The sequence below is a fragment of the Prosopis cineraria genome, unplaced genomic scaffold (assembly GCF_029017545.1).
Source record: "Prosopis cineraria cultivar Desert tree isolate PC_DT_omini unplaced genomic scaffold, ASM2901754v1 PC352, whole genome shotgun sequence".
NCBI classification, from domain to species: domain Eukaryota; kingdom Viridiplantae; phylum Streptophyta; class Magnoliopsida; order Fabales; family Fabaceae; genus Prosopis; species Prosopis cineraria.
Window position 1 is genome coordinate 7932 of NW_026555679.1, and position 25268 is coordinate 33199.

Here is a 25268-nt window from a genome sequence, read left to right on the forward strand (position 1 = left end):
ATTCAATATGCATGCATATGTGTGTGTGTGTGTGTGTGTAGCTATCACTCATATGTGAGACAATATTGCACTAATTGAATCCAGGATGAGACATATCACAAACAATATTGGGCTACTTGCCTTTCAAATATTTTAACATTTTGCGGGTAAAATACCAGGTTTCTGTGTGATGCTGATACTTGGCTATAATACTTGGTTGATGCTCCCCACACAAAATCTATAAAGGAGACAGCTCAGGTTGAGCTGAGGCAAGCAAAACAAAATGCACACTACCGTGTCTCTAGCACAAACCAATGCTTTTCCAAGCTGAGAGTTCACTATCATCCCCTCTTTTTGCTCCTTGTTCCAGAATAGACTAATTTGAGGCAACTATGACTGTGCGCTATATATTTTGTGGATACAAAGATTATGACCGAATCAGTATGTATGGCATCCAATTGATAAATGTCACCTGTTTGGTTGCTATCTGGGACATTGACATGGTTCCCATGATAACCAGGAACAACCAGGAAGAGACTGTTTCAATTGTGCACAATCACATTCTCATAACATAATTGATTATTCATGTCTCATATCGATACAACAGCATCTAAGGCTCAAAATTAAATAATTAATGTTCTTCAAAATCAATTCAGCATGACTAGTTACGACCAATTTTATCTACACTTAATGTGCCGGTTAGGCTTAAGATGTAGAATAAGCTCACATGACCAATCTTTTATATTGCATATTACTATTCTCCTCCTCCTCCATTTTTGCTTCCTCCCTCTAAAAAAAATTTACCTTGCTCCTTTTTTTTTTTTTAACTTGCTGCTGATGAACCTTGCTTTATAACGGACGCAGAGCCATTGTTTTTTTTTTTTTCCCCAAAACGATAACCTCATTATTTTAGTACTAACTGGAGGTGCTGTTACTGCTACTGCCAACCCAATATTCTTTCACAGCAACCAATATCTTCTGAGGCACAAGAGGGCCATCCTCATGATCCACCAATTTGGCATCCCATCTCATTCCCCCAACAATTTTTTTAACCTTGTTCAGGACATCAACTTCATCCCGAATGATGACTGCTCCTTCAGGTCGCAGGATCCGATCCATCTCCAAAAGTATGTCTTCTAGACTGCACCTGTTCAATCAAATCAGAAAGCTTTTTATTTATTTAAAACAAGAAGTATTTCAATACAAGGAGCAGAGTTTTTCCTCTAAAGAGAAGGGGCTTGGGATGAACATCAAATTGATTATTCCAATTTCTGAACAAAAGAGGAAAACATGTAGTAGGAATTAAATAAATAGATAATAAAGATTCAGGAATCACAATTGACCGTTTTACCTTTTACACTGACTTGTTTTGAGATTCAAATCAGATCATTATTTAATATTATGCCAATAAATCAACCTATTACAGCTGATAAGCAAGATAAAAAATTAAAGAAAGAGAATAAAAACGGGGGATTTTATTTTGTTTGATAGCCCACAAAACGTGCAATCTGGGACTATAGAAGTAATCAAAAATTAAAAAATTAGTTATTTCACATAAAATATTCTTAAAATCCAGAGGCCAATATTTCCCCCCCTTTTTTGGGGTTACATTAGAGGGCTTGAATCCTAGATGATGCCAGATATGACCTATGGCACTTGGCCTGGAGCGAGAGAAACTTACTTGTCCTGGTACAAGGTAAACAAATCATTAGCATGAATAAGATCGTACGTCCTTGGGTAGGTAGAAAAGCCTTCACACCTGTTAAAAAGAACAGTACAGCATGTCATTGGAATTCCGTAGTTTAGGTTTTTCTTTCTCCTCTGGGAAGATTAAGAATTTCTTTACTTGGTAAATCATCTTTAGCTGTGCGAAAACAAATGAACTCCTTTTGTGAAGTCCTCAAAAATCAACGATTACTTTAAGTCAAAATATGAGATTCCATATATATAAGCAGTGGAGAGTTCAGTTGTTCAGAAATGAATATTGAATCCTAAAATTAACTATTATCAGACAAACGTTGGGTAATAAATGTTGGGTATTGAAAGGACGAGTAAAAACCTGGGATAGCAATTATGAAAATATTGAAATGGATGTACAGTCATACAAGAAAAGACAAAATTCGAAAAGATTGTATGCAAGGAAAAGTTTGCATGATATCTATGGAGGAAAAAATAGTAGAAAACCATTAAATGTGGTTTGGACATGTGTAAAGGATGCTGATTGAGGTGCAAATAAGAAGAGTTGAGCAAATGATATTTATTTAGCCTTGTGAAAAAATGTAGAGGAAGACCGACAAGAAAGATCTTTTGTTGAATGATCTGAAGAGTTAGTCATTGATAGAGCATGACAGGATCCAAAATGGATAGAGAGAAATAAGAAAGATAAATCTCTATTAACACATGAAATCAGAATCTAACTTCATAATATTAATGAGAACATAGAATTGATAAAAGAAAATAAAAGGAGTAAATCTATCAAGATAATATAAAACAAGAATCTCATTCTATATTTCTCTCAATAGCCACGCTTAAAAGAATCTTCAAAGAGCCAAAAGTATCAAAAGTCTGTTTTATTTATGATATGTCTGCTTCTAAGTTGCTAAGTATATTTATAATGCTAAATATAATTTTAAATAATGAATAAAATCTATATAACTAGATAATTAAATAAAATTTAAATAAAATCTCCTAGAAGCTATACCTGAATAAAGTACTAAATAAAATCTAAAGAACTAAATATCTAAATGAAACCTAAATAAATAGATATCTGAATAAAATCTCTACAAAATAATTCAAAATTCAAAATAACAAAAATTAAATAAAACTCAATTCAACGGACTCTTATCAGAGCACAATGATATTGTGCAATCAATGTAACTAACTTCACCTGTGTTAAGGCTTGTTATTGTTGTATTATTAATTTAAACTTCAGTTAAGTAAACGAAGCCAGATAGCAAGGGAAGTTTGCATGGAATAAATAACTTATAGGATGGTTAAGGAAGAGAGAAAATGCATAGCTACTTACCAGTCATGATAAATGCCAATAAGACCTCTCTCATAGATAACACCCAAAGTGTTCTTAGCAACTGTGGGCACAACATTCATCACCCAAGATTTTTGTGATTCAAGTGCAGCTGCAAATCCACCAAGGCCTGCATTCATATCCATCACATTCCGATATCGTGTAGTACCAATCAATTTATTCATTTTTTTGTAAGCATTAACATGCTTCTTCCACAGTTTGTTCTTCTCTTGATAAGATTCAGCTGTGATCCCTTCAACAGAGCCCTTAGCTATCCGAGGAGGGACTGCAAAAAGCCTAGCAGGAAACTTCTTCAATTCCCCTCCAGCAACTTCATTTTTATTGTTTATTTCGGGTAGAGGGGTTTTGCATGCTTTCATCTCCTTGTACCTGTTTTAACAGCCCCCAACCAAAAAAACCTCAGGGCAGAAAGAGTTTTGGGGGAGGGGGATTACAGATATCAAGATATAATTCTAGTAATAGACCATTATCATTTAAAGGAGAATTAATTTTTTTATCAGTGAAGGCTTGAATTAGTCAAAGTATATTAGCATTGAATTTTGGATAAAGGAGCATATAAAATTCCAAGAAACATTACGACTTAGCATAAATTTCAGGTAATTGAGATAAAAGTGTCATGAAGTATATTATACAATAAACTATATTTGTAAGAAAAGAGATCTATCATCTTCAACGGTATTTTAGTTGTCTTTGGGCTTTCAGGGCGATTTGTGTATATTTTCATAACAAAAAGAGGGGTAGTGTTCTTCAAATACTTTTTCAGGAAGAAGTGAAGGACCAAGTAATTTACCCTATGATTTCAGAAAAACCACACCTTACTGCTGAAATTTGGATGGTTAAACATTGCAGGTATCAATCCAAAATTTGGTCATATTTTTTGTTGTGAAACTGGAGGTAACTAGAGAAATGGTTTGAGTTAACACTCTTTTCTGTTATTTATTATTATTTTCAACCCCAAAATCCTTATCTTTTTCTGCATTAAGTCTAGCTTATCTCTCGAAAAGTTTCTAAGTTCATAGGGCCCAATGAAGTTATTTATTACCAAGATTACTTAAAAGTAACAACAGTGACCCAAAAAGAAAAAAAAGGGAAAAGTATGAAATCTTGCGCAATTGTTCAAATCCCTTCAATTATATTTAATCTTAAAGGAAATAGAGTCCAAGTGCAAATAAGTATTGAGAAGAGGAGAATGACTTACCATACATCATCAGCATTATTTGATTTACATAAATTGGAAGACTTTCTTTTGCAGGATTCAGCATTTACTCTTTTTCTCCAGATAGCAATATCATCCTTTTCATACTTCTTTTCCCAACAAAGACTTTCGGCCAAGTCCTCAATTTTTCTCTGTTCCGCCTTGAGGTCCTCCTTTGAACGCTTCCATGTTTGGTAGTATGTTTTCCAATTAATTGGTGGGCCAGATAAAATCCAGTATCCACCTGGCCTCAGGACTCTATCAACTTCCATCAGATACATTCCGTCTGTATCCAAGACAAGGGAGTCATTTGATTAATTCTAGCAGAAAAAATGTTTCACTTGTATTTAAAATTATTTGATTTAGACTTTTTTCCCAACCACTGCTAAATGGAAAACAACTCTTCTGTGGCACAAGATCTTTCTAACACAAACCCTAAGAATTGAAAAGCAGGACTCTGACAGGCAGATACCAATCAACTTGCAAGGAAATAGACCATCAACACCAAAGAAGGCTCAAAATTATATTAATACTTGCAGGGTTAAATTTTGAAGTTTAGGCGTATTGTCATCTACAGAAAGAAAATGCTGATAGCCACATAATTTTCATCAAGCTTACTGACTGTTCATTTTAGGACTAACCATTAGTGGTCCACGGTATTAGACATCGAGAACACTGGGCCATATCAAAGGCTCTTGAAGGGTAGGGGAGATGGATAGTGCCCAAAACACCAATAACAGCAGGTACGCCTCTTTCCAGTGCAAATTGAACCTGTGCTTCATGGTTGTCCTTTGGTGCAAAGGACATAGTCAGAACATTTCTCTTTAGCAAGTAAGCTCCCCAGCTTGCAACCTGTATAATTTGTTTATGCTTCTATTAGGCTAGCAATTTTGACTCAGTTGACAAGTACCAACAAAAAAGTAATAAGTCCCACCATGCTTATAACAAAAACAAACCTTGTCCCATTACACATACCAAAGAAAAAAGTGGTAGGCCAAAAAAAAAAAAAAACATTTTCTTAACTGAAATTACATATCAAAGGCCCCCAAGAAAGAAGAAACAAAACAGCCATTGCCACAAGGATTATGAAACAAAATGAAAATATATAACAGGTTTCAGCCAAGCATCTAAATCCAACCCTAAATACTCAAATGCTGAGACTCTGGATTTTCTCATAAGTGCCCCAATAGGAATAATGAATCACATTCATTCACATGCTGTTCAAATATTTTAGAAGGAAATAAGCAAAGATTATGAGAAGAGGAGGTAAAATGAGAGAGAGAGAGAGAGAGAAGCTTGCAGGGGAAAGAAAGAAAATAAGGTGAAATGAATTATCAGGAATTTTTAACGAACTCTGAACAAAGGAGTGTGTGTGTGTGTGTATCAGAGTGACTATTTGAATTGACATACTCCACAACCAGTGTCCAGAGCTGTTCTGATTGAGCCATTTTTAATAGGGATAACTGTTGCAAGTTCATCAATATATGCATCTGCTCCTTGAGGGAACATGGTTCCTCCACCTGGAAATTTGAACACATTTCCCTGGAACTGTACCCAATTTTGAACTGCCTTCTCCACCGTCAAACTTTTGTATGGAACATTGGCATAGTAGGCATAATCACGGCTTTTGGGCCAAGGAAAAGGAGTCGTGTATCCTTTTGGGGCTGGAATAAGACAGTGTAATTTTTCCTCTTCAGCAGGACAATGCCTTTCCCTATATATCATATTTTCTCTTGGGAATCTCATTGCTCGATCTTGTTCTTGGCAAGGTGTATAATCAGTATATTTGCTATCACAGGGCTTGTAGACTTTTGCCTTTGGCTCAGAAGGGTCAACAATTGCCACATCATTGTGATGAGATTCAAAACTCAAATTGGGCAAAATAGTGCATTCTGTCAGCTTATTTACTTTCAAGGCCAAGCTGTCTCCCTTTCCGGACCCACTCTTTTGCCATGCTCCCAAAAGATAAAAGAAACAGCACAGGCCAATCACAGCAAATATTGACAATGGTCTTCGTGCTCTGTGGCTTGGCATGTTACTTTTTGAACCCATTAATTGGCTCGTTATAACCTATGGCAATGGACAGTGAAATTAGAGACAAAATAGTTACTGGTATAGAAGTGTACTATAATTGAGAAAGAAACTAAAAAAGAAACGTCCCAAATTCCTGTTAGCCTTAGCTAACAATTGACATTTTCTTTCTTTGATGCCAAATAACGTATTAATACCATATGAACTCCTTGACAAAGTTTAATTTACAAGCTGAGATAGCTTGCATAATGAAATTTTATGGTACAACTTATAGCATAGGAAGGCCTCGCAGTTCTCCATATAAATAGGGTAAAAAGGAATACAAACTTAAACTCACTTTCCATCACTTATTATTCATACATTGACAGTTTGACACTTCAATGAATTTTCAATTATAAGGCATATATAACGATAATAGTTAATTATATAACTATCAGTTTTATGAGTTTATCAACATGATATTTGGAATAACTTGAAGACAAATTTAATTCCTTTCCATCATCTACATACTAAGATATTTTTCTGTTTTACGAATCTAAAAATATGAAAAAGGACTTTGAATCTCTAGCATATGATTATTGATTTTTTACAGTGAGAGAAGAGCACTGCAAAAGCAGAATTTTTTTAGTCACTTGATCATTGCTTGATCTTAACAGAATCCAGATAGCTGCTTCTATATCTCACTCTTCTGTATTACATACCAGTACCATAGAAGTTCCTCTCAAAACCTATAACAAAGGTTAGAGCTGGTATTCGTAACCATCGCAACAAGCTTCATGCCAACAAGAATGCATCATGCAGCAAAACTTAAGAGGGAACAATATCACAAAGTAATGGACATCTCTCTTTCATAGATCTAATGAAGATCTACAACGACACCATCTAAAACATGCCAAAATTTATTTCCGAATTAGAAATTTTACATCGTAAACGTGAACTCGTGTTGAAATGAACAGCAAGATCACATCAACAAAAACTGACTCCATTGAGCCATAACAAAAACGGAACAGAAGTTGAAACAGTGAAACAACACATAGCTAGGCGAATGCCATGCTTAGAAACTTCAGCAAAAGAAGAGAAATGACAGGAAATCGAAAAAGCCAACCTAAAACAGACGTGTTCAGTATAACGAAGCTCCTTCTCCTTTCAGTTGTAGATCCCTCTCAGTAACTAGAATCAGTCACGAGCTCTGGTAAAAGCTAAGAGAGGGAGAGTGCAGAATAGAGATGTGAGTGACAGTTGGGAAATAATAGAATGAATGCTGAGACTTGAGAGAGACGACTGGAGTGCAACGAAGTTGAGAATGGCCATTGACGAGTGTATTTGCATCCTTTGGCCCACATTTGACGCTTCGGCCGACAGGCAGGGTAATTCTAGCTTGTGAATCTTGATATTTCCAACCTTGCGTTTTTTTGGACAAATTGATATTTCCAAGTTGATTAACTGTTTATATATAAAATCTTACTCTTAATGATTGTTGTGAACTGTGGATTGTTGATATTGGCCAAAGTCACTTGACCGAGTAATTAACTTGTAGAATCTTAAAAAAAATACTCCTATGAGAAAAAATATTAATTTTAATCATATTTGTATGGCATTCCATTATTTTTTACATTCATTTTTACATTTTTATCTTTATTATTAAAAAATTATTAAATTATTTTTATTTTTAATTAAAAAATAGAGGTAAAAATTTATTAAATTTTAAAATAAAATCAATGAGATTTAAAGTTTTTAGTAGTTTTTGGTGAAAATAGGACTTGAGGAAGGAGTAAGTAGATTATTTGTAACACTTTTTTTAAAAAAGATAAACTTACCATTTAATGATTAAAAATTAATACATAGAGATAAAAATATCCTAATAAATAGAGATATTATGGAAAATAAAATTTTAATATAGAATATAAAAGATAATGGGACTTATATTTAGAATCAAATCAAAGCCCCCAAATGGATCTTATATTTAAAATTAGAGGGAATACTTCTCTTATTTTAAAATAAAAAGATTTATATACCAAATTTTGCATGTTTAAGGTAGTTGTCTTATATATTATTTAGAGAAAAATTTATATATTTAATGTACTTATTTTCAATTAAATTAATAATTTTTTATTATTAATATTATTAACACATTAAAATTCATTTATAGTGATTTTATTAGATAAAAGTTATTAAATGTATCAAGTTAACTACTTACTCCATTCATTTAAAATGTAAGGTATTTTTTGAGGAGTTAGATGTTAAAAAATGTAAGACATTTTTAGTTTTTTGAGGTGTAGTCATTATTTTTTTTAAGTATCTCTATTAATAATGACTTTATATTTATTGTAGGGTATTTAATAAGAATAAATATAAAAAGATAGGGTTAGTTAGAAACTAAATAACTACTTTATTGAGAGTAAGATTCGATTAAAAATACTTTATATTTTTTAACGAAAGGAGTAAATCTTTTCCTTTTTAAATATAAGGCATGTTTTGTAAAATCCTATATTTCAATGTATAAGTCACTTCATGAAATTGTAAGAGTAATAATTAACTTCTCACCTAAACTTCCTTTAAGAGTATATCAAAATTACTTACTTTCCATTTAACAAATAATCAATAATTAATTATGAGTAATGTTAAAAAACATTAAAATTTTAACTAACTATATATTTTTTATTTTGTGTTTTTTTTTTGGCCAAACGATTTGTGTGCTTCAGTTAAAAAAACTTGTATTGAAAACGGTGGTACTTGGAATCCAGTTATTGGAACTCGAACGAACCAATTAGGGACGTCTAATTGCATTTCCATCTATGGTGTTCACTGTTCACATGTGACATCGGCCTAATCCTCAAACTATCTGCAAAAATTGCGTAAATCGCGTTATTAAATATTAATAAATCATGAGTTATTTTTGCTCAAAAAAGTCACGAGATGATTTGTTGGCGAGAAGCAATCTATCTCACCTTTCAAAAATTAGATTGAGCTAGTTGTTCGTATGTTATATGAATTTAAAAAAAAAAAGCGAAAATGGTCTGACTGTATTAGATTAAAAATTAGATTGAGCTAGCCTAGGCTTCGTCTTTATTCATAAAAAAACGAAAATAATAATTAGGGATTCCGTGAAAACATTAATAATAATTAAAAATTTTAAATTATTGAAATCCCAATAACAAATTAAGGTTCTTACTTGCAATAAATTATTTTTATTGATTGATTTAAGATTTACAATATAACTTTATAAACTCTCAACTAATACTATAAATATTTTCATATATATTTTATTGATTTTTCAAGAGATAGCAAAAAATTATAAGTGATTAGCTTGTGATTTCCAACTTATTCTCATAAATTTTCTACCACCCTTACACATAATCTTAAGTGTATTTTTTTGATTTTTTTTAAATAATTTATTTATATATTGATAGCAAAAATCAAGGTTGACACATAAATTTTCAGTTGACGTTACAAATATTCCTAAGCATCTTTTGTTTATTTCCCATGACTATAATTTATTATTAAAATTTTAATAATTTAAAGTCTGTAATTGTTATTAGTGTTCTTATGAAGTTTTCTAATTATCATTTTCTCTTTAAAAAAACTTATTCAATCAGCTGTAAAAAAAATATGACGTATATTAAATTTTTAAAATATATAGATTGAAAAGAAAAAAATATCAAAATTCTTGCCCAAGAGAAAAAAAGAGAAAACATTAAAATCAAAGAGCTATAGATACTAGTAGTGGTTACACGATCACAATCAGATTCTATAACAGGTAATTCCACAGCTCATCGAATATAGCCACCAATTGAAAAGATGACATTGCAAGTAACATAAAAGCCCATAGGACGACAACGGCGCTCCGTAGCAGCAATTTAGTATTAAACGGAAGCTTCAATCCAAGAAAGACGTTTGAATAGAAGAAAATCCAACGCTTGCCGACATAGCAGGTCCTGATCTGTTTACATATGCCTTAAAAATGTCTTCCCCGTCATTTTCTCCTCTCTTTCCTTTTGGGCCATGGCCATCACCATCCTCTTAGTTATTGTAAGTTCCATATTAGAACTATGCAGCTATACGTGATTGTACTGTTATTAACTTTTCAACAGGACAACAACATTAATAACTAACGAATAATGTGACTTTATATTATCTCATATTACACATTATTGATTTTGCAAAATCATTTGGGCTCAAAATATCTATCCTCTTCACTGACAGCATGAACACAGCTCTAAGCCATCATCAAATCAGTCATTTTTGTGCAATATGTAAAGATCCAATAATCACGCGTCTTGCTCTTTTTTTTATTGAAGTGGACGCAAGCGTGCACATTACTGGTACAAAATTTTGACTTGTCAAAAGAGGGCAGCAATCATACACCTATATCCATGCTTAATACACACTATACTGACTCTAAGAAGAAAAATTCTTTCCTGACTCGAAAGAACAAATATTAATTAAATATATGTTGACATCACACTACCACTTCCTCAATAAACAGAAGATCTACCGGCCTCGAGGACCCGTCGGCTTCACATCCCAGAGTTTAAAACACGTCCAACGTTTCTACAACTTGTGCACAGCAAATCTGCAGAAAAGATAAAAGCAAAATTGAAACGTCCCAATCATTGTGACGAAGAATGGGTAAGAGAGCAATTTGACCCTTAAACTATAAGTATATAGTTATGGGTGTTTAGGATTTTAAACTCATTTTCGTGTAATATTCCTCTTCAACTTTTAAGAATGATACAACCCAACCTATCGTTGATAGAAGTTAACTTTAACTGTTAGTTAATTAGAAAACGATTTCAGAAATTATAAAACAAAAAAGGGCCGATAAAATTTTCTTGGTCCCTTTTGTAATCTTTTGAATCTCTCTGTAATTTTTTGGTCTTTTTCTATAATTTTTAAGGTCATTTTTTGTCATTTTTTGATCAATTAACGGTCAAAGTTAACTTTTATTAATAATAGTAGTCAGATTGCATCATTTTCAAATGTTGAAGAGAAATATTGCACCAAAAATAAGTTTAGAATCCCAAACACTTCTAAACCTATAGTTTAAAGACCAATTTGCTCTTTTACCCTATAATCTTCAACGTATGGTGCTATTGCACATTTTATGTCCAGTTCCAAGATAAATATGTAACTACGGCACTTTCCAGGCCATGGAGCACAATCATTTCCATGCTACCGGGACCAAGGTAAAAACCTACATATTAGTTCAGTAATGGTAAGTTTGGGGTAGCCTGCTGCGTGCAGGCTTTGAAATTGCATGGTAGCGTATGTATTCTAACTGAATTTACGTTGTCCCAAAATAATGTAAGTAGACTTTTTCTTAAAGAAAAGGAAAAATATGTAAGATGACAACATAACACTTTGAGAATCTGCAAGCACCAAAAAGTCATAAAGAGAATTACGTTGAAGTTCTATACAAAAAAATTAATTACGATAAGGTCTATTAACAATTGAACAAAGTTCATTGACTTATATGTAATTTTCCCAAAGTCATAGGGGTTTAGCATGCCCATATGACAACCAAATGTGATCAGAATACTGAAATTAGAGGAACTAAAACTAAAGGTCGATGATGAGAAAACAAATGAAATGCACCGATATTGAAAAATGTCAAAAGAAAAAAAAAATGCAAACGATTGCCACATATGTTGCCCCTTGGTGCTGTAAACATAAAACAAGATTCTGAACCTAGCATCCATAAAACATTGAAGAAATCAATCAAGGGAGTTGACAAGGGGGAAAACTAAGGATTGCACATGGATGAAATCACCGGAGAGCATAGCTTACCCACCTTTCTCTATACAAACAAGGTAGAACTAGCCTTCGGCTGATATCCAAGTTGTTTCAGCCAGCATAGTTGAAACTTGAGTAATTATTCAAAGAAGACCTTGTGTCAAAAAAGTAGTTCCTTAGCCTCTGCATCAATTTGACACCACAACAATCATTTCAACTAAATCAAGAAACTGGTAAAATTAAAGCATATGCTAAAAACAATAACACTAACCAGTCTTTGGAATGGGACATTGTTGGGAACTTAGATCTGCACCTTCACTGACCTTCATTTTGCTTGCATCTATTTTTCTCTTCATCTTTGAAGAGCTTAGAGAGCCTTCAACTATAAAGCATAGAGGAAAAAGTACAATTAGTTATACTCAAGAAAAATATTTCTCCATCCTGAAATGGTCTGGATACAATAACAGACATGAACATGTGGCTTGCACAAGCATCAAAATGCAAGATACATCAATTATGACCTCAGAAGCCACGGCTAGTTTAAAAGATTGATCTAGATAGTCCTTCAGCCATCAAAAAGATAACACCAGATTCATTGATCTTTATAATGGAAGGAATTTATCTTGTCTAACAGGTTCAAGCGGATCTAACCATGACCATATTACTAGTGATCTGAATTGTGGAAGCAACTTAATGAAAACCCTTCAATTATGACATCTTATTTGGAATATATTGACGAGTCAAAAGTTCAACATAATTGGTAAGTACCTTGCCATTCCCATACCACTTTGGATTCGCCCTTCACCAGCTTCGGATAGCGATCTACTCGAGAATCCTCTTGAACCAATTCTTCCAACTGTGACCCAAAGCAAAGGCATTACAAAAGCCTAAAACAATGATTCATCAAGTTAGCAGTAAACATGGCTTAAAAAACTGGACTGGACTGACTGGGAACCAGCTCATGGTCCAATCCTGAAGAACCCCAAGAACCAGCCTTAAAAGGGAACCAGTTAAAGACCAGCTAAACCGGATCAGTTCCAGTTATAAAAACTGGACCAAATTTTGAATTAAAAAAAACAGAAAAAAAAGAACCAAACAAAATATTAGAATTGGGGCAAGAGTTGCAATTTTTACAAAAAATAACTCAACCCATCACACGCCACTCACTCCCCTGCAGCTTGCCCTATTTTATACTCTCATGTTACAATGTGGGACTTCTTTTCTCCTAGTTATTGAATCTTTAGTTCTTTTTCTGTTTTTTTCCCTTCAACTTTGTTGAATTATTTTATTTAAACCTTGCATCATCTTTTAAATGTTAGCAAATATGTCTAATCTTTGTACTTCAAATTATTCATCTATACTTTTTTTAAACTTTATATTCTTAATTTAGTCTAAATAAGAATCCTAAAAGTGCTTCATGCTTTCTTAGTTTTCATAAATAAAGAATGTTTGCTTTTAAAATTTGGCAAAAGTGCACCTTTATCTTCTAATTTTGTATAAAGTTTCAGTTTGGTCCTTTATTTTATAAAGTAACTTTTTAGTCATCTAACTTTAACACTGTTAGTCTCAAATGATGATTTTATGTGCCAACCTTAGTTACTTAAATTTAATATATTAACATTTGAAAATATTTTCTCAATATTAAAAGTCCAATGTCAGCAATTTTTGTTAATGAAATTGATGGTGTTACGGTTATAAGATTGAAAAGACATTTTATAAAATTAAGGGCCCAAAATGAAATCTTGTTAGAAGTTAAAGGATCAAATGTGTACTTTTTCCTTAAAATTAACCAAGTTTAGAGTGATTTTGAACATCCAAGATGAACTTCTTTGCTAAATTAAAGAGAAGATAATCTTTCACCTTCTTGCTTTTCAATTTTATTGCTCCATTAATCTTGTAATATTTTATAAAATTTCATTTCCAATGTAAAATGTAACATCCAAATTTAAAATATATAAAATGAATCATAAATGGTTCAACCACAATCGAACTATTGACCCTTGAAGTAGTGTCTCATCTGGTTCAATGGCCAGTCTAGTTTTTAAAACCTTGGTAATAAAAATTCATTCACATGTTCATCTCATTCAGCTGTAATTAAAGGTCAACAGCTATTGAATGGCATGGCCACAATGCAGCCATGAACATCAGCTCTTCAAATATCTAGGTTAAAACTTGACCAGATATTTTGTTTTAAAGTTTTGCATCCTTAATCAATTAATAAGCATAATGACAAAAAACTGAAAGCCCCAACTCTGGAATTGTTTAAAGGGACATACCGCACCAAAGCATATCTCAATCTTGGTGGAAGCTTCAAGATCAGAAGAAATATGATTTTCTAATTGAAGATTAATAATAAGATGCAGAGGAGCAGAAAAATTTGAAAAAACAGGCAGCTAGAACAAGAAAAGATTATATCCAAATACCATAGTGTGGGGAAACTACTGCAACAGAAGAACTTGAAGACAAATATATCTACAAGTTGCTTCAATATGCTAATATCAATTATTAGGATGATAACAGAATAATCAAGTGCAGCTCATTTCATTATAACTCCAACTACCTTTTTCCATAACAAAGGGTCCTTTCGCTCTCTTGGCAAAAGTAGGTGATCTCGTAGTCTAGAGGCAACAATCCAAGGCTCACATTCACCATTAACATTCTTTGACATCACTGCATTCTCTTCGAGTATTTCACATACCTATTTCACAGCAACAAAGGACCGTTATTTTTTATGGGCAATTGAAGTGAATACAGGAGTAGAGTCAGAGTAAAGTCACAATTAATCAGCTATACAATATAAGCCATGAACAGCTGTCATAAGTACAATATAAAGGAGTTAAAAAAAAAAAGATGCAACTGTTTTTTTCTCTTTCTGATAAAAACTGAATATTAAATTTATTTGCCACCTCAACGATCGTCCCGTTGCACTGACTGGAGTTCTAGTTTTTGATGTCATATATAAACTTCAATTTGAACATATTTACAATTGGTTAATTGGGAGCCATTAAATGATCACAAATTTTTTAGGTCAACCAACATGATAGGGAAATTGATGTGGATATTGTGCATAGGATATAAGCTGAATGGTTTAATTGAAAAAAGGATAAAGAAGTTACTTACAATCATAAGGTATCTAATAAATTTAAAAAAAATTTTATCGAACTACTATAAGATTAGCTATTATATGGTAGTGAATGTTGAGCTTTAATGGGACAATAAGAGTATAAAGTTAGAGTAGCAAAGATGAAAATGTTGAGATGGATGTGCAGACATATATGTAAAGATAAAATTCGAAATGAGCACATATGAGAAAAAGTAACGTAACATCTATTGAAGGGAAAACGGTGGAAAATTGTTTGAGACGGTTTGGACATATATAAAGAAGACTGCGGGGGTACCAATGAGGAGAATGAAACAGATAACTTTGAATCCTATTAAGAGAGGTAAAGGAAGACCACAGAGAACACTTTTGAAAGTTTTTGATCAACAACTCTTAAGTAAAAACATTTTTAAAAGCACGGTAAATGACAAAGCACAATGGCGTCGTACAATCCATATAATTGACCCTGTCTAGTGGGAGAAGGCTTGTTATTGTTGTATATAGACTTCAATTTGAACAAAGTTGGGACACTTTTTTTTAAAAAAAAAAAAAGAAACAAAAGAAGAAGAAATGACACTTTTACACTTATCTTATAAGCTACAGAAGTATAATGCATATCCAATAATGTATGGTGGGGACATATATCCCATGCTCACCAATGGACAACAATACCCTATAATTGTTGTACCATCAACAATAACAAGTGGCGTGAGTATTCAGTTAATGTGCTTTGAAACAATTTCAATGAAGGGACTTGCTCATCACACAAACATGGCCATGGCAATATATTTATTCATGAAGCATGTCATGAACATTCTTTCACTACCCATCATAGATATCTTTCAGAACCAGTATATCATTTAAAGTGATCTATCTAAGAACTCTACTCAACAGATAGACAATGTTTGATGAAATATCAGATTATCACATAACAAAATCTAGGCTAGAGCACGCCAAAAATAAACAACAGTGTTCAGCCATACCTGGTTGTAAAGCTCTTCAACTCTTCTTGACATGCATAGTTTAAGATAGATTTTCCAGATGAAGAATGTGCATCCAACAAGCTGTTTGATCCCAACATAGTTAATAAGTCTAATCATATTAACAACAGAACATACGCATTAAAGAATGTCTTTAAGACTGGAGTACCATGGCACAAATTGGTAATACAGCTAGAATGTGCTGGGAGACCCACTGATGAATGCGACAAGAATATGGCTTGTAATGCTCCACCAATAAGTCTGGACATTTAAACTCCTTCATCCTATACGAAACAGGAGGATATCAAATACCTGGAGTCTCAGTAAACACATGACAAAAAGAAGAGTCACCAAACCGATCCTTGGAGATTGGTAAGAGAATATGATATACCCAAGAGAATTTGTCCTCATCTCCACTAACTTAGCCATTGTCTCAATCGCCCTTTGTTTCGTATAATTATAAAGTGCATTATCCAGAAGAACATTTTCCATTGGCTCAAAATTATCAAAACGTTTCCATATTTCATCCTCTTGAACCTGAAATGGGTTTTGTGTTTACACATGAGAATTCAGAACCATCAATGAAAAATGCGCTAGTCAAATTGCATTAGCATTAGAGAATGATATTGATATGGATACAAATACACTGCACAATCAGAGGGTTAAAACTTTTAAAAGTGTCAACAGACCCAAACTGATCCGACTCCATAGCACAAATACTGAGCATAATCTTCACATAGGCTACATTTTACTCTGTCCGACTGTGATAACATCATACAAAGAACAGCAAGTCAGACTTACATGCATAAAATTCAAAGATAACATGGGAAAAAAAAAGCAAAGAAAAAGGCAGCACTCATTCTTCAGTATCAGTAAACAAGAATAAATAAAATTCAAAGAACATACAATTTTTTTAGCTGATTTATTAATATCTCCATCTTCTACACACAACTTCCCATGCTTTCGGTAGCCCTGGAGACATTCCAATTTGCCATCGTAACATGCTCCATTACTTGGACAAGGTTCACAATCATCTGCAATAGTTTGCAGTCAAAAGAAATTAATGTCTATACAGGAAACAAATATTAAATCCACAACTATAGCTTGACCCTATGACATTTTAACAACATCATAAAGCAGCGAATACACTCACAAGAAAACTATTGAGGTAACATGAAGCGTGGAAAAAACTCCCTGAGGTGCTCGCATCAATAAGACATCTATGTCAGACCAAAATGAATGAAACAACAATATGATGCTTAAAATTCTAAAGTCAACATCAAATATATATTAAATGGAACACTGACACATGATTGTGTGCAATTTCTATTCAAAGAACTGAAGGGAAGAAAACAGGTCAATTATGTATTTTAACAAGTGATAAACTTTGTTAGGGATAACACTGAAGTGTATTGGATCACTGATTTATAGGGGAAAAATGTATAGGAAAAAGAAGTTCCAAAGACATAAGGATTACTTGTTAGCCATCCAAGTGCAATTCATTTTTACACTGCATAAAGTTATAGTCACATTCAGATGTCTCAAACTCGCTCAGACTACAGCTGTAGCACCAAATGCGGCGATTTGGCTTGTTGACTAGTAAATAGCAATGATATTTAGTAAAAAAAAAAAAATCTAGCCACAGTTTTTCTACGATTGAAAGCCAAACGCAACACCTATTGCTATGTGCAGGCAATCAAGCCTAGTTATTTTTCATATCCAAAATATGATGGACAGGAACTTACAGAAAGGAGAATGTGCGTGTGCAATGTGTATTTGACATTGATACTCCAAATTACATATGCAAACAAATGCAAATCCCCATCGTGTCAGTGTCCATTTTCCCGGTATCCAAGTTTGCGACCCGACGACAATCAGATTCAAACCATAGCATGGGAAATGCTTTCTTATACTAGAAAGAATCAGATGAGGGCGACGCATCTCGAACTTCAGGTTCACACTAAACCATAAAGACATTGATTCTATCACAAAAATGAGAGGCAAAGCATCATTCTGAAATTTCCTAGATAGAAAGTAAATAAAACCGGAATTAAGCACATAAGTGATCTCCAGAATAATAGAAGTAATGCAATGAAAGTCAGTATTATTGCCCCTTTCTTATTCACGATCCCCTATGTACCTATTAAACAGTCATGCTAACAAAATAATTTCATTGGAAGAAGCTCTCACCGGAAAATGAATCCGGAAAGTCTACGTTGCTATCGCAAAAGGGCTTGGTGGAGGGATTAATAAAAGATGTCAAGAAGAGATTGCATGTCCAAGCAACTGCTGATGCGAATGCAAGGACGACGATGAGCCTGAGGAACTCGTGCTTCGAGGGAAAGAAATCAGGAGGGGGTTCTATGAACGATTTCAAAGAAGGAGAAGAATTGTGAGAATGATTTGAAGTTTTGGAATGGGACTTGGGTTTTGCGCGCTTCATTTGGAAGAGATCAGAGTGATGTGTCCGGCCGAGCGTGATGCTCAGACCGGCCTTTTACGGCACCCTTGTTTGCTGCTGTTATTTCCGTCTCTTTTTAAGCCCTTTCTAACTTATTTCGCTTCCTTTGGGAAAATATAAAGATAATTTAATTTCAAACAAAAATTAAAATATTAAATATTATTGCAAGACTTAGGAACAGATTGATTTTCTTTTTCTTTTTTAAACTTATCAATTAGTGATTTTTTTAGTTAAATATGAATGGATATTTATTAATTAATTAATAACTATTTACTAAGATATGGTCTACACTTATCTTTTCTCACAACCAAACTTTTTTAAAATCTTGAATTTGTCAATCAATAAATAACTTCTTGTTAAATGTGAATTAGTATTGTTAATTAATAAATAATTATTTATTAAATTTGATCAATATTTATCTCTTCCTATAACCAAACTCTTTTAAGATTCTTGAACTTATAAATTAGTAAATAGATTTTTTTTTAAATATGAATGTGTATTTGTTAATTAATGAATACTTGTTGAAATATGAGTTACACTTGTCGCTTCCCACAATTAACCTCGTTCATATTTTTGAACTAGTCAATTAGGAAATAGCTTTTGGTTAAATGCGAATGAATATTTGTTAATGAACGAATGACTATTTATTAATTAAAAAAAGAAAATCAACAATATTATAGTGTTTTGCCATCTAAAATTATTGGGAAATCACATCTAAGGATGGAAAAAAACTTATTGACAAACAATAATCAATACAGAATGGATTATTGTTAGAATGAAAATATGGACCTGCTTTTCCTTGAATGAAAATTGTTATTAGTTCTTATCTGCAAATAAGTTTTGTAACATCTGAGAAAATTAAGTATAATTAATTAATTTAATGAGTGTGATTAGTGAATTGATGAAGTATGTGGCCAGCAGAGTCTAACTAATGTATTTGGCTTAGATTTTAACCCAAGATATGGGTTTGAATTGAAATCTGGCCATCCGGACAAGGAAAGAAGAGGAAAAGATAAAGAGAAGCTCTCTATGCTACATGCTGCGATGTGTGCACAATCTACCACGACTCATAAATACAATTAGATGTGAATAGAGCCAGGAAAATGTAATGTCCTTTGACATTACCAAAACAACTCTCACATATCGTTGTGATAATTAGGATTAAACAAAATCCCTTACTGAAATTATCACAACCTAAGGATTTAAAGATAATTAGTTTAAAATATTGAGATCCCAAGAAAACCCTTTTTTAAAAAAATATTGTTTAAGCTCAAACCATGGTTAAAAATCAATTTAGAATAAATACGGAAGCATGGGTAACAAACCACATCAAAATTAGGCTTAGAATGCCATTCTTCTGCAAATTCTGCTGCGCCACACTCGCTGCGGTAGATGGCACGGAGGAACAAGTCTCTCGAAGGCCTCTTGCGCTGCGGTGCAACAACCATGTGCCGCGCTGCATACCTACTATCATGAAGGCAGTTTGCTGTCATCACATTCCTCCGAACTTCCAAAGCATGTCGTTTCGCCATCCAATGTCTGATTCGGGCAATTCAAGTGTCCACACGAAACTCTTTGAGCTCTCTAGCTAATGGTACTAGTTTTACACTTAAATAATCATCCATTTAAAAGATGAATACTTGAACCCAAAATGGTTCGTTTTCACTCCAAAACACACATAAGGGGTATCCAACTCACAATACCAAATGCCATTAGCCCCAGAGACATTTTAACTACCTCAAATGAACCACACACAATAAGACAATTCATTCATATCACACAATTAAACAATCACACTCAAAATAACCACTAAATCTCCATTTGACAATAACACAACGGGGTGGATTGTATTTATCACACACATCAACTTGGTCATTTTAGGCACACAAAACACTTAAAATAAATATCACATATAAGTGTAACTTAGCCAAGCACGCGCGCGCGTGCACACACACACACACACACTTAATCCACAATATCAATCCTGGACCAAGATATGCACATTTATCACAATTCATACAAGTGATATCCAAAATAATGTCATGTTCCTAAGTTGGTAATATATAATGGCAATATCTATTACCAACCCAAAAGAAAAATGGAAGAGCTATACTACAACGCTCTTCACTCTTCAATTGCTCCTTCCTTCTCCTAACCCCTACCGGAGCCCTCACTTATAAAATATAACTATGGGGTGAGATAAACATCTCAGTAATAGAATAATTCACTACTATTAACATGCACAATCATAAGAGAGTAAACTATGAAAATTCAAAATATACGTTTAGCATATCACCACATACTCCCTTCATCAGTACAAATCTTTTACCATTAGCATGATCATTCTACCATCCGAGCTTTCATATCACCTCGATCAAAACCATAGGCTCTTAGACTAAGTGCACATTTATAATGATCTGAACTCACCTTCAGTGATAGAATAACTCGGCTAACTGTATCCCATCTCACTTTTGGACTACGGTTTTTCCCTATCGCACATGAATCAAGGTGTCGTTACTCTAACACCGCATCATTGATGCTAAGAAGTGTTACTCTCCAACACCATATCCTGCATGGATGTTAAAGAGAAAATCTCCAACACTATGCCTCACTAGACACTAAGGAGATATATGCCATATGGACTTCCATTACTCCTTCCTATGGGTGAACTCCCACCCCTAACATGATCATGCCCACACTCAACATATATATCACATAAACTTTTCAAATTTCTTAACTCATTTATATATATTTTCATCATACTCATCATTTGCAAAAACAAATTTTTATACATAAAACCACATTTCATAATATGCAAGGTTATCAAATCTCAAGTTCAAATTCATATATCTACTCATAAATATTTAAGCAATATAATCAATCAATGTAAATTAGTCTATTACCTCAACCCTTTATCACACACAAAAGGGTTATTGTGGTTCGACATTAACTCAACACATTTCATACACCAAATATAGCTCGAGCAATGCTCAATTTACACAATCAAGTGACAATCATCAATTATCACTTCGGATAACTCTGAATTTTCTAGGTTCTATGTATCTAAAATACCTAATTTCCTTTTCTAACAACATCAACCATTCCCAAACATTCTAACCATCCTATTAAACATCCCAACACACCAAATTCGCTAACCAATGTCCCGCATTATCTCAAAATCCTCAAATTATACCTAAGGTTCATCTAAACCCTCACTAAAAATTTCCAATCACCACAAAACTCATAAACTTAAGGTTAGAGGCTTAACTTAGCTCCCCAAGACCTTAAAATAAATTAATATGTTTGGTTTAAACCTAAGAAAATCAAAATCAAAGCCCCCATTACCTTAAATATCTATATTTTCTTTGAGGGAGAAGAGGGGATATGCAACTTACTCAACGGTGATTCAAGCTTTAAATGCCTCTAAAGTAACCATAGGCTCTCCTCCATCGCTCTCTTATTATCCCTTTTTCTTCTTTTTATTTTCAATCTATTTTTCACGTCTAATAAGTGCAGATTTTATAAGTACACACGGCACATTAACACACCCGCCGCAACGCATGGCATAGAAAATCCCACAAAATTTTAAACTTTCTTTCGTGCCATGGCTCACTTGAACATCGACCTAGTCCTCTTTTAAGGCAGTCCGAGGATTCAAGACCCACATTAGTCTACCACAAACCTCGCTAAATCAACAATTTATCTAAATTGACCAAATTACCCTTAAAAAACTAATAATTACTAATGGAAAAACTTAGGATGTTACATAAAACAAGTTGAGCCTGTAGGCTAGCTCGTTTAACCCATAAAATTTAATGGATTGGGTTGAATAAATTAGCCCATTTTTTAAAATAAGTTGGGCTAGCCCAATCCGCAAAATTATTGGGCTAAAACAGGCTAGCCCGTAGGCTAGCATATTTTTAAAAAATAATTTTTTATTTTTTAATCACATTATATCTTTTTTTATAAATCTACAATAATGATAATATTTTTTAAATATATAATTTATAACTCCCAAATATGTTCTTTACATTTGAAATACAGTATAAATCTTTTTTACAATTTACAAATAAAATTTTTGCTATAGTTTGTAAATCAATGATTTATTATTTTTTATAGAAATATTTTGAATATATATTATTTATTAATCTCATAAGATCTATTGATTAAAATTATAAATATGAATTCATTGAGCAAAATAGGAATAATGATAATATCCTTATTTTATGATTGTAGTGTGGTTCAAATTGACACCATTCGAGCTCATGAGAAGCTTTATAAGTTAGTATTGTGAGGGGTAAACTTTTGACCTATTAAAGGTCTGAGGTAATTAGGAAAAACCTAATTTATATAGTTGAATGCTAATTAATTTTTGTGAAGTGTGATTGATATTTTTAACTATTGATGTAATGTTTGGCAAAATGATGAACTTGTGAATTGCGATATGATTATGAAAATAGAAACCTTTGGCAAATCATCTCTTGGTAATTAATGATTTGGTAAATAGCTAATCATTATGAAGTTTCTAAAAATGTGATACTTTGCATGTGGAGTGAGTTGGGTATGTGAGTATAGATATATGAGTCCATGTGATGTGATTGGTTGATTTAAATGCATAATATATGTAAGTTATACATAGCATGATTATTGGCGGAGTTCACTTAGAGATAGGAATAGATTGATAAACTCATGTTGTATTATCAGTAACCATTGGAATTAGGAACTTGCCTTAGCACCAATCGTTGGAATCAGGAGACAGCCCCTATCCCATGGTTGATTTGAGACTGTTCCACTTGTTCTACTAAGGACTCAAACTTAACTAATCTCTACCTATTTATGAGAACCTTAGACTAGGGGTATGACACCCCATGATTGTTAGTATTGGGGAAAACTATATTACACAAGTGAGTAACTTGACCTTAGCCCGATAGCTACTCACAAGTCGAAGGCTAGATTAGCTCATGAAGAACGTAGCCATGTAACAATCACTAGTTTCATGTCAAAGGTAAAAGGTTATAAGCTGGCATTTGATTATGCATTTAGTTCCAGCCACATAGTTGTTGTTATTATGGTCCAATATGTGTTCTGGACGCATGATTGATATTTTTACGACCCCATGATATGATTCATTATTGAATGTGATTATATGTGTTTGAGGCCTGGCCATATAGTTGTTAGTATTATGATCGTGGCTACGTTTATCACATGTATTTATGCGTGTTATTAGCCAATTGCATCAATTTTTGATTGATATACAACTGTATAGATTAGGTCAAACTTGATTATTGAGTGGTTGTACTCACCCCTCAATTCTCAATATTTTCAGGATTCGAGATGGGGAAAACATGTAGAGGCATAGGATTTGTAAAGTAATCCCTTTGCATGTCTTTCCTTGTAGTTTTATGTGTATAAATGTTGATTTGATTGCCAACTAGGATTCACATGAACATTTTTATACTACTTGCATCATCATTGTCACACTTGTGTATTTTGTGCCCTATGATAAATAATAATTTTATATATTTTTATCCTTTTAATTTAGACTTTTAAATATTTATTTGAGACTAAATGAGTTTAATTAGACATTATTTTATTTTATTAGCTAATATTCAGTTTTTGAATTTTAACTATTTAAATATTTAATTTTAAAATATAAATGATATCTTTAATATTTTTGCATAGTTGCTATTTAATTTTATTTTATTTGTGCAGATATTCTAGATCGAATTTGGAAGATATCAATAAAGATTATTTTGGATAAGAAGAATATAGGCATACTTGGAGATCAAATCAAGAATTAAATCTTTAAAATTTTGTTTAAATTTATTTTGGGTTATTTAGTGTAATTTTCAATTAAGGTTATTCTAGCTTAATCAAAGTTTTTGATATTCAGAAAAGATTTTATTCTAGCTTTATTTTAATTTTCTCTCCTTCTCTCTACCTCTGAATTTTCTGCTTTAACTGCTATTACTGATTAGAGTAACTTTATTATATAATTTTTAGGTTATAAATTTTATCTGAGGTTTTACTTACTATAATCGATTGATATAGTAACTTAAGAGTAATTTAGCTTAGCTTGAGTAATTACTTATGTTTTGTTTTTGGTGTGGCTAACATAAAATAGTTGTTAGGTTGTGGGTTAAAGGAGATCTCAATTAATCTATAACTTAATTTCTTGTTTAATTCTTGAATGATAATTTAAGAAATATATAATAAAACCAGAATAATAAAATTAAATAAAATTAATTTAATTTATGGACGAGAAAGATTAAGTTTAGGTGATTGGGTTGTGATTGATTGCACTACTGCTTGTTCTTGATAATTTTTTTAGTTAAATTTTCTTTATTTATCTAATTTTAATTTATATTTTTTAATTAATTTCATTATAAAAAACCCCCCATTTTGTAGCTTTTCATAATCATAATTCAAATAGTTAATCTATTTACTCTTAGGGAGAAGACCTAGGTTACGCTTTACTGTAAAATTTAGTTTTTATTAATTTTGATGCTATTTGGCAATAGTGTCACTCTATGTTAGTGAGTTTTGATTGTAAACCCTTGGATAGGGCCAAAATGCTCATACAAATAAGAGCAAGTGTATTTTGATTGAATTGGAATGAAAATGAATTGTTTATGCAAAAAATTCCTCCCCTTTATGTTTTATAAATTATGGGATTAAGTTTTGTGAAGTATATGTTTTTGGTTGAGTGTGGTGTATTATGCGAGTCCCCTAAAGTCTATTGAGTG

General features: G+C 32.7%; 2 protein-coding genes across 7 annotated transcripts; both read right to left on the reverse strand.

Annotated features, from left to right (window-relative positions):
- Positions 1 to 525: 525 nt before the first annotated feature.
- Positions 526 to 7550, reverse strand: LOC129296557 (probable methyltransferase PMT14). Its single transcript, XM_054935140.1, has 7 exons — positions 7354 to 7550; positions 5628 to 6287; positions 4859 to 5069; positions 4221 to 4503; positions 3005 to 3391; positions 1661 to 1738; positions 526 to 1126 (listed from the first exon to the last, which is right to left on the reverse strand). Exons 2-7 carry the CDS (start codon positions 6267 to 6269, stop codon positions 895 to 897), a joined length of 1833 nt encoding a protein of 610 aa, XP_054791115.1. The 5' UTR covers positions 6270 to 6287; positions 7354 to 7550; the 3' UTR covers positions 526 to 894.
- A 2915-nt stretch (positions 7551 to 10465) lies between these two features.
- On the reverse strand, positions 10466 to 18587 carry LOC129296555 (uncharacterized). Of its 6 annotated transcripts, none has more exons than XR_008589832.1 (11): positions 18252 to 18587; positions 16968 to 17095; positions 16751 to 16822; positions 16453 to 16598; positions 16231 to 16345; positions 16065 to 16145; positions 14542 to 14679; positions 12750 to 12837; positions 12253 to 12363; positions 12040 to 12164; positions 10466 to 10821 (listed from the first exon to the last, which is right to left on the reverse strand). XR_008589832.1 is itself a non-coding variant. In XM_054935138.1 (11 exons), the coding sequence occupies exons 2-11, from the start codon at positions 18000 to 18002 to the stop codon at positions 12142 to 12144; spliced, it is 1098 nt and encodes a 365-aa protein (XP_054791113.1). In that variant the 5' UTR covers positions 18003 to 18021; positions 18252 to 18391; the 3' UTR covers positions 11638 to 12141. The 6 variants fall into 6 exon arrangements, 4 of the variants coding, with proteins under 4 accessions (XP_054791113.1, XP_054791111.1, XP_054791112.1 ...); XR_008589833.1 differs by lacking the exon at positions 10466 to 10821 and adding an exon at positions 11638 to 11936; XM_054935138.1 differs by lacking the exon at positions 10466 to 10821 and adding an exon at positions 17807 to 18021 and having other exon boundaries at positions 11638 to 12164; positions 18252 to 18391.
- Positions 18588 to 25268: the final 6681 nt, after the last annotated feature.

Coding starts and splice junctions, on each gene's coding strand:
- LOC129296555 (XM_054935136.1), bottom strand. CDS start 18,504: ATGAAGCGCGCAAAACCCAAGTCCCATTCCAAAACTTCAAATCATTCT. Junction 16,823..16,967: donor ATAAATCAGCTAAAAAAATT/GTATGTTCTTTG, acceptor ATGTTATCACAG/TCGGACAGAGTAAAATGTAG. Junction 16,346..16,452: donor ATGAGGACAAATTCTCTTGG/GTATATCATATT, acceptor TGTTTCGTATAG/GATGAAGGAGTTTAAATGTC.
- LOC129296557 (XM_054935140.1), bottom strand. CDS start 6,269: ATGGGTTCAAAAAGTAACATGCCAAGCCACAGAGCACGAAGACCATTG. Junction 3,392..4,220: donor AATAATGCTGATGATGTATG/GTAAGTCATTCT, acceptor CTGTTAAAACAG/GTACAAGGAGATGAAAGCAT. Junction 1,127..1,660: donor TTTACCTTGTACCAGGACAA/GTAAGTTTCTCT, acceptor TTGATTGAACAG/GTGCAGTCTAGAAGACATAC.